General features: G+C 40.9%; 1 protein-coding gene across 5 annotated transcripts in view; it reads left to right on the forward strand.

Moving 5' to 3' along the window:
* The window catches only part of THADA (THADA armadillo repeat containing), a 706980-nt gene that overhangs the window by 218219 nt on the left and 469716 nt on the right, over nucleotides 1-19045 (forward strand). For all 5 annotated transcript variants that reach the window (XM_056568134.1, XM_056568135.1, XM_056568137.1 and 2 more), the window contains one exon: nucleotides 1729-1851. In XM_056568134.1, coding sequence (XP_056424109.1) covers nucleotides 1729-1851 — 123 coding nt within the window. The remainder of the gene's footprint in view (nucleotides 1-1728; nucleotides 1852-19045) is intronic.

Below are 19045 nucleotides of genomic sequence, written 5' to 3' on the forward strand. Positions count from 1 at the left end.
GCTATGTCCTATACATAGCACTGAACAGGATTAGCAATCGAGTGATTGCTATAAATTGTCCCCTATGGGGACTATTAAAGTGTAAAAATCTAAGTAAAAAAATAAATAAAAAAGTTAAAAAAAAATTGAAAAACCCCCTCCCCCAATAAAAACGTAAATTGTCCCATTTTCCCTATTTCACCCCCAAAAAGTGTTAAAAAAAAAAATTTAATATTCATATTTGGTATCGCCGCGTGCGTAAATATCTTTTAAATATCTATTAAAATAAAATGTTAATGATACCGTACGGTGAACGGCGTGAACGTAAAAAAAAAAAGTCCAAAATGAATGTTTTTTTTTATAACATTTTATTCCCAAAAATTAAAAAAAAAAATGGATTAAAAGTTTTATATAAGCAAATATGGTATCACTAAAAAGTACAGATCACGGCGCAAAAAAGAGCCCTCATACCGCCGCGGAAAAATGAAAAAGTTATAGGTATTCAAAATAGAGGGATTTTAAACATACTAATTTGGTTAAAAAGTTTGTGATTTTTTTTTTAAGCGCAACAGTAATAGAAAAGTATGTTATCATGGGTATCATTTTAATCGTATTAACCCAGAGAATAAAGAACACATGTCATTTTTACCGTAAATTGTACGGCGTGAAAACAAAACCTTCCAAAATTAGCAAAATTGTGGTTTTCTTTTTAATTTCACCACACAAATAGTATTTTTTGGGTTGCGCCATACATTTAATGGTAAAGTGGGTGATGGCATAACAACGGACAACTGGTCGCGCAAAAAACAAGCCCTCATACTAGTCTGTGGATGAAAATATATAAAAGAGTTATGATTTTTTGAGGGCGAGGAGGAAAAAACAAAAACGTAAAAATTAAATTGTCTGCGTCTTTAAGGGGTTAAGGTCAAAATGGGCTGCGTCCTTAAACAATATTTTTTAAGAATATTTCATTTCCAAAGTTATATAGACAGCTAAAGTCTAAACTTCACAACCTCAACTTAATGTTATATACAGTCCCATGCAAATATATTCTTGTAGGCCTCATACTCTATAATGATGGTTTGCTTCAATTGTGGCCAACCATGAAGATGAAAGAGTTGGGGTTTTCAGCTGACACAGAACATTTGCCCATATTGGATACGTTATAGCGGACCTACAGGTCAGCTGCAACATTCAACATTAAGAGTAGCTGTCATATCCCACAATAAAAAGTTATACCTTACTCATTACCTAATCTTGATCATGTACATATCATTTTTATGTGTCTAGCACCTGTATTTCTCACAAATACCTTCAATCTGTTGTTCATTAGGTTTGTCATTCTTTGCTCTGGAAGGGGCGTGTCCTCATTCTGCTTAACACATCTTCCTGCCTCAGTCTTCTGTGCGGGGTCTCTTCATCCAATCACTGCAGACTGCTCTGTAACCCCTTCTCCCTTTTTTGCATGCTGTAGGATAGAAGTAAGCACAGAGGAGTGCTTTGTCCCTCCCTGTGCTTCAGCATGGACAAAGATGATGCTGTAGCCAGACAGAATTATGTTCTGGATGGTATGGGGACCCCTAGTGGTCTTTTTTTTAAAAGCCTTTTCTATAAAAAGGAAATAACATTTTTATATGAAGTGTATTAGAAAGTTTAATGTTTTACCAAGATGTACAACATATACAAGGTTGAACCTGACAGTGCCTATTTTTAATTCTTTAATTCTCTTTTGTATCTTTCCCTTCATAGGTTCATGCTTTAAATATATTGAGAGCAGTTTTTCGTGACACACGTCTGGGTGAAAATGTAATTCCCTATGTTGGCGAGGGAACCCAAGCAGCCATTCTTGGATTTACTTCACCAGTTTGGGCTGTAAGTATTTGTATTTCCATTTATTTTATAGAAGTACAAAGAAAAAATCAACCATCAACTTTATTTAAATATTTACGGCAACAAAGCATCCAAAATGCATTTCTCTATTATTGTGTATTGTATTCTTTACCTTAGATTACATTAAGTCAGATGAAACATGTTCATGTTATATATTATTCACAAAAGTTGTGATAATTCAGGACATCTGTTAGGGGTATGTGTACTAAAGTTGTCCAAACTTTAACCAGACTCCAGATGTCATCTTGTTAAAAGTTTTCTAATGCACATGAATATCCACCCTGGAATACTATAAATACTATCTTCATATATGTCAATTAATGTCTTATGTTATATTTATAATGGTTGGGACTTTTTAAGGACAAAATTTAAACTACTGGCAACCTCCACTAGGTGGCGCTTGGGAGATCACTGCATACAACTTGCACATTAAACACAATAACAGAGTAATATGCAGGCAACTTTCTCTAGTGGTTGCCTTCATTACTGGCAGTATTGCTTAGACCAGGGCTGCATTTGTGACATAACTCTTTTCTTGCACTGTTGCTGTTTTCCTTTCTGTTTAAATACACCTTACAAACCCAGATCCGAATTAGAAACCCGCAAATTCCCCTATATGCCATCTATAGTTGTGTACTGTAAATCTTCCCAGCCTGTTCCGTTTTTGGGGCATAAGGATGAGGCTAAATTAATAATGTCTTTATGTTATATTTGTAATGGTTGGAACTTTTTAAGGACAACATTTTAAACTACTGGCAACCTCCACTAGGAGGCGCTTGGGAGATCACTGCATATAACTTGCACATTAAACACAATAACAGAGTAATATGCAGGAAACTTTCTTTAGTGGTTGCGGCAGGAAAGAACATTGGTCCAGATTTATCAATCTGTCAGGCAAAAATATGTCTGATTTTAGCAACCAATCACAGCTCAACTTTAATTTTGGCTGAGCAATTTAAAATATGACAGTTAGGCTGTCAGTTGAGTTTACTTTTTTTTTTATCTGAGACAAATTCATAAATCTGGGCCTTTATCTTTTTAATGGTCACTGTCCTTTTAAACAACTTCCCTTAGTTTTACCAAAAATGACTGCTTACAACAGAGTAAAGACTCTGCAAACTACTGTCTATTGTTAGGCTCAGTCCATCTCTGGCAGCAGAGAGACAAACAGAACACAGGAAGTAGGGCAGAGGCTTAGCTACTGTTTGGGCAGGAGAGAGGGCTCTGTGTCTGCAAGCTGCAAGCCTGTCTGCCTCTTCCAGAAGATCCATGCAGCATCTGAAAGGTAAAGTGAGGCTTTCCTCTTATCTCTTACCACACACAAACTTCTGGTGATCCTTTGTGTAAAAAACTTTTGTTTTTACAGTAAACACAGTGCTGCCTCCTGAATCTATGAATCTAATCACATCCCTTCCCCCTCCCTGTAATAACTGGCAGCATTGCTTAGACTAGGGCTGCATTTGTGACGTAACTCTTTTCTTGCAGTGATACTGTTGCTGTTTACCTTTCTTTTTAAATGCACCTTACAAACCCAGATCCGAATTAGAAACCCACAAATTCCCCTAAGTGCCATCTATAGTTGCGTACTGTAAATCTTTCCAGCCTGTTCCGTTTAGTGTATTTACATGGCATATGGTGGAGGCTAAATTATTATTAATTCATGCCTGCTTTCAAGCACGCCTGACTGATTTTAAAGGGCACTATCATTAAAAATAAATAAATAAATAAAAAATTGAAATGTTGCCCAGACATGTGAATTTTTTTTTGATCACATTGGGTCCCAGTCCTGAGACCCACTGAGATCGCCAGTTATAAGCCGGGGAAGTTTGAGGCCTTGCGCTGCTCCCTCCCAGGCTGTTCATCAAATCCAACCTTTTCTCCTATATACTGATCTGTCAGCTGTTACCCAACTTATAACTAGCAATTGTTTTGTGATCAAAACTTTTAATTTGTCTGGACAACAATGTAAATGTGTTTTTTTTTTATTTTTTATTTTTTTATCTATGCCAGCCTAGCAAAGTGCACAGAGCAGCCAAAAATGTGCCCAGATTTATTAAGATGCATAAGTAATTTTAACTCTGAGTATGTCTTTAATATGATACTCCAGTAGATTCTTTGGTCCAATTAGACTCCACAATTTTAGAAACAGGAGCCTATCTCACATGGCTTGTTCCACAACTGCTGACTGGCTAAGGCAAGCTCAACATACTGTATATCTCATTTAAGCCTTTAGGCCATTAGAGGAGGCCCAGGGTGCAATGCATTTCTGTGCGGAATCCACAGAAAGAATAGACAAAGTCTATTCTTTCTGCTTATGCCGGTAACATCAACTGTTGCGGAAATTCCACTCTGTGCAATGTGCAGCAGAATTCCATTGAAACCAATGGAACTCTGCTGCAATGGAATGTCCGTATTGAAAATTGTTTCCCAACCAGGGTGCCTCCAGCTGTTGCAAAACAACAACTCCCAGCATGCCTGGACAGCCGAAGGCTGTCCAGGCATGCTGGGGTTGTCGTTTTGCACGGTATAGAATATTCCGGCAAAATTCTGCACGGACATTCGGCTGTGTGAACGTAGCCTAAGAGGGATATTGTTAGAATATCATGTGACCTCCTCCCCGATTTATTGCATTTCGATTTCGATTTATTGCATTGTGGCCCCCATTCTATTAATTTTGCTCTTTGGAAATCTATTCATTTGTGCCGCCATATTACAGTTTAATGTTGCTTATTTTCTATTCTAAAAAACTTTACTAGGAGCTTTAAAGGGGAACTCTGGTGATTTTTTTTATTTTTATTTTTTAAATAAACTAGTGGCGGAATGTTAAAAAGATTTGTAAATTACTTCTATTTAAAGATCTTAATCTTTCCAGTACTTATCAGCTGCTGTATGCTGCAGAGGAAGTTCTTTTCTTTTTCAATTTCTTTTCAGTCTGACCACAGTGCTCTTTGCTGACACCTCTGTCTGTCTTTGTCAAGTGTAGGAGCAAATCCCCATAGCAAACTTCTCCTGCTCTTGACAGTCCCTCTACAGACAGAGGTGTCAGCAGAGAGCACTGTGGTCAGACAGAAAATAAATTTAAAGGGGTACTCCGGTGGAAAACTTTTTTTTTTATTTTTTAAATCAGCTGATGTAGTGAAAGGATTAATGCACGAGATGAAGGCCTCGCCCGTCCTGATGTTAAAGGGGTACTCCGGGGCAAAACTTTTTTTTTTAAATGAACCGTGGCCAGAAAGTTAAACAGATTTGTAAATTACTTCTATAAAAAAAAAATCTTAATCCTTTCAGTACTTTTTAGCAGCTGTTTGCTACAGAGGAAAATCTTTATTTAAAAAAAAAAAAAAATTTTTTGTCTTGTCCACAGTGCTCTCTGCTGACACCTGATGCCCATATCAGGAACTGTCCAGAGCAGGAGAACATCCCTATAGCAAACCTATGCTGCTCTGGACAGTTCCTGACACGGACAGAGGTGTCAGCAGAGAGCACTGTGGACAACACAAAAAAGATATTCAAAAAGTAAAGAATTTCCTGTGTAGCATACAGCTGCTAAAAAATACTGGAAGGATTAATATTTTTTAATAGAAGTCATTTACAAAGCGGTTTAACTTTCTGACACCAGTTCATAAAAAAAAAAATATAAAGTTTTCGACCGGAGTACCCCTTTAAGTCTCAGCATGGCTTGCTAGTTGTTATGCACCATGGTTCAGCAAATAATCTCGCTCTTGGAGTGTATTGGGAGCGGAGCAGTGCATGTTTGACTAGCAGTTATACTCCCCTTCATACACTTGTAACATCTGTTGCACATAAAATCTTTATGCTCCCAAGACCTTAAGCCTTGAGTTATTGCTTTTTCCACTGTCACATCTTTGGACAGATTAGACCTGGTGCCATGGTACCCTCCGAACCTCTTCTTTCTCCGCTAGAAAAATATGCCAAGTGCCAAGGAGAAGCTCTGACAAACGACTGTGAATTAATAGCTGGAAATCTGCGCTGCAGAGAGAAGCTGCCCCCGTGTGCTCCCATGATACGGACTGTTCTTGTGAAAACATTAAGCACTTTCCCCCAGATACTGGTTATGTCTCAGCTTGAATGATTGCAGGAACAGAAGACCGAAGCCTGAATACAAATCACCAACAAAGAAACGTTTTCGTATTAATATGGGTTACACATCATGGAATAAGCCGCTGTCCCAGAGTTGTCGTCTTCTGTGTAGAGCAAATCATGTACAGATCTAGGGCACAAAGTACTAGAGGAAATATGAACTGAATAACTTATGGACTGTAGACACCTCAATAGAAATCAATAGCGGCACCACAACCACTCCATATAGCAATTTCAATCTATGGGACCTAGATGTACACTGCGGGTACTCAGGGCAACGACCAGCGGTGGTGCTAAGACAATATCAAAAAACATCCATAAGTAACTGTAATTGCAGAAACAAAAAGATATCCTGCACTCACCGCAGCAATACAGGTCATACGGCTCCTCTTCTGGACCTCCAACGAACAGGCGGACAAGGCTGGCGTGGGGCGCTCAGAGGCAACAGGCAGACAAGGCTGGCGTGGGGCGCTCAGAGGTGACTGGCTGACGAGGCTGGCATGGGGCGCTCAGAGGCGACTGCCGGCGGTTTTGCGCAGCGTGTTATGCTTCTTCCGGCCTCCTTGAGGCAGGAAGAAGCGCACCACGCTCCGCGAAACCGCCGGCAGTCTCCTCTGAGCACCCCATGCCAGCCTTGTCCGCCTGTCTGTTGGAGGTCCAGAAGAGGAGCCGTATGACCTGTATTGCTTCTGTGAGTGCAGAATATCTTTTTGTTTCTGCTATTACAATAACTTATAGACGTCATAGAGGGCTCCATTCACACAGGTACGGCCAACATGTAGAAAATACCAGGCTAAACCATGGCACTGCTCAGATTTTCTGCAAGTAGTCCACCCCCCTTACCCCCACCATGGGCAATTGTGCCATTGTTGGGAGCAAATAGAAATATATAGTAAGAACTACTCCCTTCCCCTGCGGCTCCATTCCCTACTCCTGACATACACTGTGCTACCTCAGATGTCAACACAGTCTAAGGGTAAATTAACATCTAAAACTAAACTATAGTTGCGTGCCATAGTGTAGGTTTAGATATGAACTTACCTTTTGGCTGGGCTTGCTCCACCATTGTATTTCCATTCTCATAGGGTCAAAACGAAAATAATGGGTTGTCTCTTCCATGCCGGACTGTCTCTTCGATGCCGTACTAATGGTGTGTCTCTTACATGCCGGAATAATGGTGCGTCTCTTACATGCCGGAATAATGATGTGTCTCTTACATGCTGGACTAATGGTGCGTCTCTTACATGCCGGACTAATGGTGCGTCTCTTACATGCCGGAATAATGGTGCATCTCTTACATGCCGAACTAATGGCGCGTCTCTTACATGCCGGACTAATGGTGCGTCTCTTACATGCCGGACTAATGGTGCGTCTCTTACATCCCGGACTAATTGTGCGTCTCTTACATGCCGGACTAATGGTACATCTCTTACATGCCGGACTAATGGTGTGTCTCTTACATGCCAGACTAATGGTGCGTCTCTTACATGCCAGACTAATGGTGCGTCTCTTACATGCCGGGCTAATGGTGTGTCTCTTACATGCCGGACTAATGGTGCGTCTCTTACATGCCGGACTAATGGTGCGTCTCTTACATGCCGGACTAATGGTGCGTCTCTTACATGCCGGACTAATGGTGCGTCTCTTACATGCCGGACTAATGGTGCGTCTCTTACATGCCGGACTAATGGTGCGTCTCTTACATGTCGGACTAATGGTGCGTCTCTTACATGCCGGGCTAATGGTGCGTCTCTTACATGCCGGGCTAATGGTGCGTCTCTTACATGCCGGACTAATGGTGCGTCTCTTACATGCCGGACTAATGGTGCGTCTCTTACATGCCGGACTAATGGTGCATCTCTTAAATGCCGGACTAATGGTGCGTCTCTTACATGCCGGACTAATGGTGCGTCTCTTACATGCCGGGCTAATGGTGCGTCTCTTACATGCCGGACTAATGATGTGTCTCTTACATGCCGGACTAATGGTGCGTCTTTTACATGCTGGACTAATGGTGCGTCTCTTACATGCCGGACTAATGGTGCGTCTCTTACATGCCGGACTAATGGTGCGTCTCTTACATGCCGGACTAATGGTGCGTCTTTTGCATGCCGGACTAATGGTGCGTCTTTTACATGCTGGGCTAATGGTGCGTCTCTTACATGCCGACATTTTGAACTAAATCTGCAACGCAGATGTTAATTTAACCCTAGGACCTGTTTATATCACATACGGGTTGAGCAATTAGGGTAAATATTCAGCAATGAAATTCCGCTGCATCTGAGTTCCATTGATTTTGACATCCACATAAACATTAAACATGTTCATTGTTTTTGCGGATTCTGCTTGGAAATACATTGCTGTATATGGAGACAGCGCATTTCTGAGTGGTCCTAGTGCTGGTGGTGTATACCGGGCGGACATTCTACAAATTTTCCTTTTTTGTGGAAATATCCTCAGCTCTGTTTTTCTATTCCTGGATAACCCCCTTTTAAATAAGTTGTCTTGAGTTTAAAAATTACAGCTTATCACTGTTAACTATAATGGACATGAATTGCAATACAAGACACCACCCCTGGGAAGGTGTGCCACTGCTTGAAAAAAAATAAAATAAAGAAAGAAAAAGCACACCATGTCCTACTAAGTTTACACTGCTTTTGGGCTCTGGGTTTGTTTGGCTCAGAATAGGTCGGAGCCCAACTGACACTAACTGATCCCATTGACTTGAATGGGGTTTTCTCTGCTCAAATCCCTTTCTTCCAACAGACTGGCCGATGCAGCTCCATTTACCAGAGCAAAAGAGCAATGTGAATGCATCCTTACTTTCCTTTCATAATCCTACAATTGTGCAGAAAAATCGATAATTTCTGGTGCCAGCAAAATGCACCACTAACCAAATCTCTAAAATTCCCATTCATCTCAATGCAATTTGTCTCCACAGCAAGAAAGCAAAAAAAAAGAAAAAATTAAAATAAAATACATAGGAAAAAAATAAATAAAATAATAATTATATATATATATATATATATATATATATATATATATATATATGGGTCAAGTATTCTCCTCAGGGAGAGGAACACCGCTTCTGGTGTAGAACGGAGATACAAAAAGGCCATTAGCACTCTGCAGGCTTTCTGGGTAAGGAATATGCAAAGCAGCTCATCACACCACCTTCTCAGGTAGCGTGCCCTAAGATCAGCTCTGGCTCCAGTACCAAAGTCTCAGAAACTGATTGGGATTTATGCCAAGCCAGAATTCTCCCCAGAAGGGAAGAAGACCCATCTACAGACAGCTGTTTCGGGGTGCTTGCCCCTCGCCAGTACAGAGCAGGGTGTTCTGGCTTGGCTGAGGATGGGAGGCCTGTGACTAACTAAAGGGGTCAAGTATTCTCAGGGAGGGGAACACCACTTCCGGTGCCAGAACCAAGCCAAGCCAGAACACCCTGTTCTGTATTGACAAGGGGCAAGCACCCTTAAACAGCTGTCTGCAGATGGGTCTTTTTCACTTCTGGGGAGAATTCTGGCTTGGCATAAATCCCAATCAGTTTCTGAGACTTTGTTACTGGAGCCAGAGCTGATCTTAGGGCATGCTACCTGAGAAGGTGGTGGGATGAGCTGCTTCGCATATCTATATACCGTATATAAAACTCAACGTGTGTGTGTGTATGTATGTTCCATAAAAACTTCCAAACGGCTAAAGATATTAACATGAAACTTGGCACACATGTTACTTATATGTCACCAACAAACATAGGATAGGTAACTTAACCATTACTCTCCCCCATTTGCCAGGGGCGGGGTTTATGTTTAAAGTCCTATACAAGTCTATGGGAAATATATGTTACTGCATAACTTCCAAACGGCTGGAGATATTTCGATAATACTTGGTCAAATGTTACTTATATGTCCACTTAAAATATAGGATAGTTAATTTAACCCTTAACTACCCCCATTTGTGAGGGTCGGGTTTTTTGGTTAAAGTGCCATGCAAATCAATAGGAAATGTATGTTCCCACATAACTTCCGTACGGCTGGAGATATTTCAATACCTGGTACACATATTACAGGTCGGGATATGAGGACGGGATGGAAGGTCAAGATAGGAGGTCAGGTAGGAGGTCAAGATAGGAGGACGGGATGGTCGGGATAGGAGGTTGAGTTAGGAGGTCGGGATATGAGGACGGGATAGGAGGACAGGATAGGAGGTCGGGATAGGAGGCCAGGATAGGAGGTGGAGATAGGAGGATGAGATAGGAGGTAAAGATAGGAGGACGGGATAGGAGGTCGGGAAAGGAGGTCAGGATAGGAGGTCGAGAAAGGAGATCGGGAGAGGAGGACGGGATAGGAGGTCGGGATATGGGGTTGGGATATGACAACAATATATGAGGACTGGATATGAAGTCAAAAGCTTCCTCCTTTGATTATTTTCCTCCCCAACAAGGATTAGGAAGAAAAAAACCGGGCAACGCCGGGTACTCAACTAGTACCATATATATATATATATATATATATATATATATATATATATATATATATATAAAATAAAAATCTGTCACACGTGGCACCTCATGCAGCTGACCTCTTTTTAGTTTTGCTCTTTGTAGCATATTTTTTCCTTTTATACCATTCAATCACCATTTTCTTCCCTTCCAATGATGTGTAGGTAATAATATAATATAAATACACAGTTACTATGCCTTCTGTTTTTATGTGACACACATAAGCAGCACTTTGGAAGAAATTTCATAGCCTATATTTCTTTTTATTATACTTCAGCTTTTCCTATATGTGCGTGAATACAAAGTTTATTAAAATGTGACATCTGCTAAAGCCATTCGTCAAAGTGCATTGCCCTGGATAATATCCTTGAAAAGAGGTTTTAGTACGGTTGTTAAGGGAGCTGGCGGACGGATGAGAAAGCTGCCACTTTGGGCTGACATTATAGATGTGATGTACTTTTATGTACTTACTGTTTGTATAGCTTTTTTCCCCTTTTTATTTTATAATCCATTTTACATGTTTGGCCCATTAATGGCTTTTTAGTCACATGATAGCGGAGTTTGTGGTTGCATGTTTGCTGTAAAAATTTTTTTATATTTTATTTATTTATTTATTTCTTAAAGGGGTATTCTGGGCAAAAACATCTTATCTCCTATGCTTTGGATAGGGGATAAGATGTCAGATCGCGGGGGGGCCCATGGGCCCCCCCGCGATCAGACATCTTATCCCCTATCCAAAGGATAGGGAATAAGATCCTTTTTGCCCGGAATACCCCATTAAATCTGTACTTCAACAATCCCCTTCTAGATTGTATCAAACCTTATTCTCTCTAGTCAGGACCTATGGCACAGTACCCACCAGTTGTACAGCATGCCAGAAGGCTTACACAGGCAGCACAGTATGGGAGATGAAGGCAGGGAAAATACCTGCATAGCAATGCACATGTGTACGCCATGAAGTGTGTCTATGGCAGAAGGACTGTTGTGAATTGTATTTTTACCCAACATCCGTTTCCAGGTATGAGACAAAGTTAAATAGGCAGAATAAAAAACCTTTTCTATGTTGTTAATCTTAACCTATATTAGAAAGGTTAAATATTTGTGATCTCCTTTTTATAGAAATCATATCTTATCAAAAAAGAAAAACCACTAGGGGTCCCCATACCATCCAAAACATGATCATGTACAGTTGAAGCATCATCTTTGTCCCAGCTGAAGTACAGACTGAGACAAAGTTCATTAAGTGAGGGCGGGACTAGCACCACTTTGTGCTCACTCCTGTCCTGTCTATCAGACTCCTGTCTGAAAACAGAGAGACACAGTACAAAAAAGCAGACTCAGGGAGGAAGTGAATGCATAGTGAGTGAGGGCGGACTCAGTGCTTACCTCGGACGCGGCCCTTCTTGAGCAGTGGATGTCAGAATGAGTGGGTAGCAGAACAGAGGCATTTGTGAGCCAAATATAAAAGCTAGACACACGAAAAGACATGGAAAGAATCTGCATGACCTAGGGAGTAACATATAGAAGCATTCTTTTTTCTGTGATATGATGGGTATGCTTTAACCCCGAAAATAGTCTTAGTTGAATAACTTGGAGATTTTCTGTCTTAGGGTATGTTCACAATACGGAATTCCCGCGGAATTTAACTTAACTTAATTTAATTTAACTTAACATTAGTGTGGGTCTCCGCGAGACCCGTTCACACTGCGGAATTTCAGCGGTGGACAATTCCGCCACTGAAATTGTTCTGCGCAAAGAAATAACATGTTCATTCTTTGCGCGAGCACTGCATAGCCGTCAATGGTGATGGCGGAGTGCCGCTCGGTCCTACTGCCGCCGCCAGCTGCCAGTCTGAATCTCCGCTTGCTGAATTCAGCGAGCGGAGATTCCGTTCACACACTGTAGTGTGAACATACACTTATAGTGTTATAGCATTTTGATAGATGCCACAACATTGTATTAAGTAGGAGGTCTGACATTTAGGATCCTGGCTGATCCTGACAACAAAGGGACCAAGGTCTGCCAGGTTATCTGGACTAGGGTATGGCCTCTCTGCCACTTAGGACCATTTTAGCAGTGTTAAAGGTGTAAATTATTATTATTATTTTTTTTACAAAGCATACATTTTTATTAACAGCTAATTTCTACCAAAAAAAACACCACACCCGTCCTCCATTCACTTCAATGTAACTGAGCTGCAATACCACACACAACCTGAGGACAAGGGGGGTATGTTTTTGAAAGAATTAAGTTCTGTTTTTGTAATCCTGGATAACTTTTTTAATTGCCATCATTATCTGATCAGTGAAGGTCTGACCCCTTCCATTTCACTTAAAGGGTACTCCGCCCCTAGAAATCTTATCACCTATCCAAGGATAGGGGATAAGATGTCTGATGGCTGGGGTCCTGCTGCTGGGGAACCCCGCAATCTCTCCTGCAGCTCCCCGAGTCATCAGCTCTCCAGAGCTACATTTGCTCCGTTGCTGATGGCTGATGATACAGAGACCGGAGGTTTGTGACGTCATGGCTCTGCCCCTCATAACATTACACTGCCTTAATGCAAGTCTATGGGATGGGGCGTGACTGTTGCCACGCCCCCTCCCATAGGCTTGCATTAAGGGGGCGGGGTGAGACGTCACGAGGGGCAGAGCCATGACGTCCCAAACCGCCGGCCCCTGTCATCAGCCACTGAGCAAACTTAGCTTCGGAGAGCTGATGACGCGGGGATAGGGGATAAGATGTCTAGGGGCGGAGTACCCCTTTAGTAAGAACTGAGCGGTAGTGACCCAGCATTTTTTACTTCCATCTCTGCTTTCAGCATAGGCGAGCACTGTGGGTCTGATTAACAGTGAATGAGCCGGGGTGTCTGCATGGCTTATCCTGAGGCTAGAAGAAGTCCCGGCACACACAATATGGATGCAAAATCACCGGGAGTATTTATTCACAAACGTATGTAGTGATAGAGCGGCTCACAGTGTTGTAAATAAACACTCCAGGTGATTTTGCATCCATATTGTGTGTGCCGGGACTTCTTCTACCTATCATATGCTTACCTGTCCACGAGCACCACGCCAAGGTGACGACTGGTGACTCCTCCTACCTCTAACCTGAGGATAGACCATCAATAAAAAAGTTTTGAAAAACCACTTTACGTTGATACAATAGTTTATGGGTTTGAGGAAGATCCTGTTGCAGATTTTACATTGGGTCAGGAGAATGAAGAAACCACAGCAGTTGGTCACTCGCACTTATTGAACCATTCCCCCTGTAGGGGAAATGTATGTCCCTCTCCTAAATACTTTCTTTCCCATTTTGATGCTTGGTTTAATCATGAGCAAGTTGTCTTGACCACGTCTACATGCCTAAATGCAATTGGCCAATTAGCTATTTGTATTAATAAGCAAATGAACCAGTGTAACTAATTAAGTGGCCAGTAAGTGTATACGCTCTAATAGTGGTTGTGGCTGTAACAAACCGAGGCAGGTGAGTAAAGATATGTAGCACCAGGGCTTATGTCCTGCAGGAAAGCGTGGGAATGGAGTTACTGCACTTTTTCCACAGCAGGAACACTGTTCCCATAAGCAGGAGTCCTGCAGGACCAGCCCTTGAGTTCCCACCCTTTTGTTTCCCAGGACTTGACCCCTGTGTAGCACCATATGAGCTGGCTGGTCCTTTTATTTTGTGATGGATCTGGCACTTTGTTGTTTTCCTTCTTCTGCACTTCTAGATATGGTGTAGAAAATCTTGTATCTTGTTAACCCTAATTCCTTGCAGCACTGGGGTCCTGGGTTCAAATCCCACCAAGAACAACATCTGCAAGGAGTTTGTATGTTCTCCCCGTATTTGTGTGGGTTTTCTCTGGGTACTCAGATTTCCTCCCACACTTCAAAACATACTGATAGGTGAATATATATTGTGAGCCCCAATGGGGACAGGGAAACAAACTGAGTGTACAGCGCTGTGGAATCTGTGTGCGCTATATAAAATAAAGTATTATTATGAATATACCATAAGAATTTTGTCTTTTTGATCCAACAGAAGAGAAGTCTTTAAGAAGATTATCTTGTCATAATTAATACTGAATGACGGATCTCGGCTCTATTACCAGCGAGACGTTTGAACTATTTGTTTAAACAATTTACAACTTAATTTGTTTGCCCGACTTCCTGAAGTATAAAGGACCAATTAGCCAGTAGATTATACATGCCAAGACGTCTTGTGTGGAGTGTGAGGCTGCTTGTTGTAGCTGACCAGACTGCCGTCTGTGTATAATGCACTGTTATGGAATCCGCTTTTATTGTTACCTAAAGTCATTGTGCCAAAAAATTCCTTAGCTCAGTAAGACTAAAGTTGTATGTTCTCTTCCGTATCCGACATACTTGTGAGCGTTTATATGGTTTCTCTGATTTAATATTAAGAGTGTTCATGGTGTAATGAAAGTTCTGCAGCTTTCTAATATATTTGGGTTCATTTTTCTCTTTTAAAGTATACGTATCATAACCCCCCCCCCCCAAAAAAAAATAAAAAAAAAATAAAAATACGTTGTTAGTACGTAATCCTGATCATATACATATACATTATGTATCTAGCACCTATATTTCTCTTACAAATAACTTCTTTCTGTTGCTCACTTGCTTTGTCATCCTGTGCCTTGGAGGGGGTGTGTCCTTACTCTGCATGATTCATCTTCCTCCCTGGCTCTTTTATGCTGTGCTGGGTCTCTTCATCCAAGCACTGCAGGCTGCCCTGTAACCCTCTCCTCTCTGTTTCAATGCTGAAGCCTGATAGGACAGGAGTGAGCACAGAGGAGTGCTAGCCCTACCCTCACTTGCTAAACGTTGTCCCATCCTGTGCTTCAGCTGGGACATTGATGATGCTGCAGCTAGACATGATTATGTTCCGGATGGTATGGTGACCTCTAGTGGTCTTTTTTTTTTTTTTTTTTTTTTTTTATAAGCCATGATTTATATAAAAAAAAGGTAATACATTTTTGTTATGAAGTATATTAGAAAGGTTAATATTTTGCAAAGATGTACAAAATATGAAAAGTGTTTGTATCTGACAGTGTCCATTTAAGTATCTCACAAAGTGTATTGGGAAATTCTGTCTTTTATTTTATTATGAGGTCATTTATTTTTTATTTTTGTTAAATTACAAAAACTTCTATAAATCCAATAGACATCCATACTAGGCTGCTTCAAGGGGTTGTTAACTTTTAGCTTTTTCACCATGGGGCATCTAAGAGCAGGAAAGTCTCATTGCATAATATTCTTGTAGCCTGGAAAACCCCTTTTATTTGCAGCATTTTATGAGTAATCCTAAAACAGGGTAGGGTCACACAGGGTGCATCTGCAGCGTATTTCATGCTGCTGATGGTCCAATGGCAGTAACAAAGAAACTGCAAAGCAAGCTCCCGACTACGAGAGGACACAGAGTTACCCAGCCACAGCCGGAAGCTCGCTTTGCAGTCCTCTGCGACTGCCATCGACACATCACAATTGTTAAATATGCTGTAGATGCATCCTGTGTAAGCGTGCCCTAAATTAAATTTTTTACCCTGTTTGCCTGGGCCTATGCAGGGGCATTACTATAGGGGGGTGCAGAGGTAGCAGTTGCACTGGGGCCCAAAGGCACATCTGCCCCATAAGAGACCAGTATTATAAAAGGCACATGGGACCCTACTGCATATTTTACTACAAGTTACGCCTATGGGCATATGTCATGTGTACTACCCCCGCATTTATCAGAGATGTGTACTTTTTTTTTAAACTACGGTAGCTAAATAGTGTAGATGTAGACATGTTTCTAAGTGTGTCCCAGCAACAATTTTGAAAAACTCAGTTAATAAATCTCCGACCACTGCAAAAGTCAGTCATGCCACCCTACATTCAAATAGTTTTCTTAAATTAGTCTAAAAGTATTGTGCAAAATATTGTTACTTTTACCACCAAAAAAACTGTTTAAAACCAATTAGAAATTCCCCCATAGTAGTTTAGAAATCCAGCAGAGACCACATAATTAATCTCCTTCTGATCTTTTTGACAGGTTGTTGAATAGGGGTGGGTCTTAGTAAAGGGGAGAGGCTCCTGCTGCAGCCAGTTGTGTTACAGCGAGACACAGGACAGTGAAGGGGAGATATTGCTGATTTCTTGCGAGACATAGAGAAGAAGATTGCTTTTATATATTTCAGTTTTAATTGTAAAGCGAGACAAAATAGGATTAAAAGAAAAGTAGATGATTAAGGAAGAAATATCAGGGTTACTTTACATTTTTTGTGCATTTTCTTTTAGTGTTTAATTCTAATAGCACTATACCTTAACTTCTTTTAACATTTATATAATAATTCTATATATAGAATATAGTATAGGTATTCTGGTTTCCCCTCACACTCTTACACAGGGGCTCTTCGCCCTAAAGGTGCTCATACACCCAATAAGGTGGGTACAGATGACTGTCTAAGGTGTATGGTTGCCTCCTGACTTTCGACCAACAGATGTTGTCAATGGAGCTTAGGGTCAGGCGTGTTGAATTTTCACTGCCCAGTACTATTGTTCTATTGCACCAGAGCTGTCTATCTTTGTCCTACCCCTCCTTGACCCATAGAAGAAACATGAACATTCATTCGGCTGTGCCAAATGTTCATGTGTAAGAGGAGGTTGTCCAGCAGCTATTGAACGTCTATGGCCACCATTACTCATGGACCACCCACTATGATGTATATATGTCCTAATAGAAAGTATAGAACATTGTTCCAAATGCAGCATCAGCCTGAGGGATCCATCATTAATCATTGACTCTCAACCAGTGTTTGGACAGTCATTGACATTCATACAAGTTACGAAAATCCCTTCTGAATAACAATATACTTTCCCCTAAAATCTCGTCTTCTAATCACATTTTATCATGCAGATATAATACACTTAAGGTGGGTGAAGTTCATTGACGCAATTGTTTCGTAATATAATGGTGATTTCACATATAGACCATGGCAGACATTACAGATTCTCTGCTGCTCTTTTACTGATTTCATGGCGATTACACAGGGTGAGTACATTCCATTCAGTTGGTCTGTCTTGCACGTTGCTCTGTGGATGATGACGGAGCGCAGCACAGTCACGTACAGTAGTTAGTGACACATTTGGCATGTGATTGGATTGTGTGCGGGCGCACGCATCACCTTGTGAAATCAGTCTGCAGCACATTAGTCTGTGGTTTCATGGCGGCGTCACAGTCTGGATCTTATGTTAATGGAGATCTTACAGTACACATTCTCTGCAGTTTACAGTACAGTCGCATAGTCTACTACCGTCACGTAGTCTATTACCTTTAATAAGCAGAGTGACAGGGTACGTGAGGGGTTTTACACTCTACTTAGCAGGCGACATTTTGTTTGAATGCTGATGGAAGACCATGTTCACACTTCATTATTTTCCCTTCCAACTGAAATCTATTTAATATAGATATATAATATAGATCTGCATTGGGTTTTTTTTTCAATTCAGTGTCCATTTTATTCACCCCCAAAAAATGGATAAAAGCATTTTTTTTTTGTGCATGACGAATATTGGACTGCAGTTTGGAAAATAGAAAAATATCCTTTATTGGACACGTTTTTTAAGAAATATAATTTAATTCAGTGCAATCACAAAAGAAAAAGAATCCAGCACTGTCACTTTATCCTGTGAGTATACTTCCTCTAGTAGTGTGGCTAGTGCTAGCAGTCTCTGCTCTCCTATGGGTGGTGCTACTCGCAAGATAAAACAATGTACAATGGGATCACAAAAGAGAAAAAGCGGAGCAACTCACCCAGTTGATTGGAGGCAGCAAGGTGCATCACATCACAGCGAAGATGGAGCGGGGAGGCGGTAGGTGGAACTGGGGGAATCAGGTGTCTAGCCACAGCCGTATCGCACCGTTAGGTGCTTCGTCAGGCCCCAGGGGCCTGACGAAGCACCTAACGGTGCGATACGGCTGTGGCCCGAAGCCTGCCGTCATAACTACATGCAGGAAAATTTATTCGCTAAAAATTTTCGTCTTCTGACCCCTATAACTTTTTTATTTTTACGCATACAGGCCGGTATGAGGGCTTATTTTTTGCTCTGTGATCTGAAATTTTTATCGGTACCATTTTTGTATTGATTGGACTTTGTGATCGCTTTTTATAAATTTTTTCATGATATAAAAAGTGACCAAAAATTACGCTATTTTGGACTTTTGAATTTTTTTTGCGCGTACGCCATTGACTGTGCAGTTTAATTAATGATATATTTTTATAATTCAGACATTTCCACATGCGGCAATACCACATATGTTTATTTTTATTGACACTGTTTTTTTTTTGTTTTTTTTTTATGGGAAAAGGGGGGTGATTCAAACTTTTATTAAGGAAGGGGTTAAATGACCTTTATTAACTTTTTTTTTCACTTTTTTTGTTTTTTTTGCAGTGTTATAGCTCCCATAGGGGGCTATAACACTGCACACACTGATCTTTTACACTGATCCCTGCAAAGCCATAGCTTTGCATTGATCAGTGTTATAGGCGGTCGATTGCTCAAGCCTGTATCTGAGGCTTGG

The sequence above is a fragment of the Hyla sarda genome, chromosome 3 (genome assembly GCF_029499605.1).
Source record: "Hyla sarda isolate aHylSar1 chromosome 3, aHylSar1.hap1, whole genome shotgun sequence".
Classification (NCBI taxonomy): Eukaryota; Metazoa; Chordata; class Amphibia; order Anura; family Hylidae; genus Hyla; species Hyla sarda.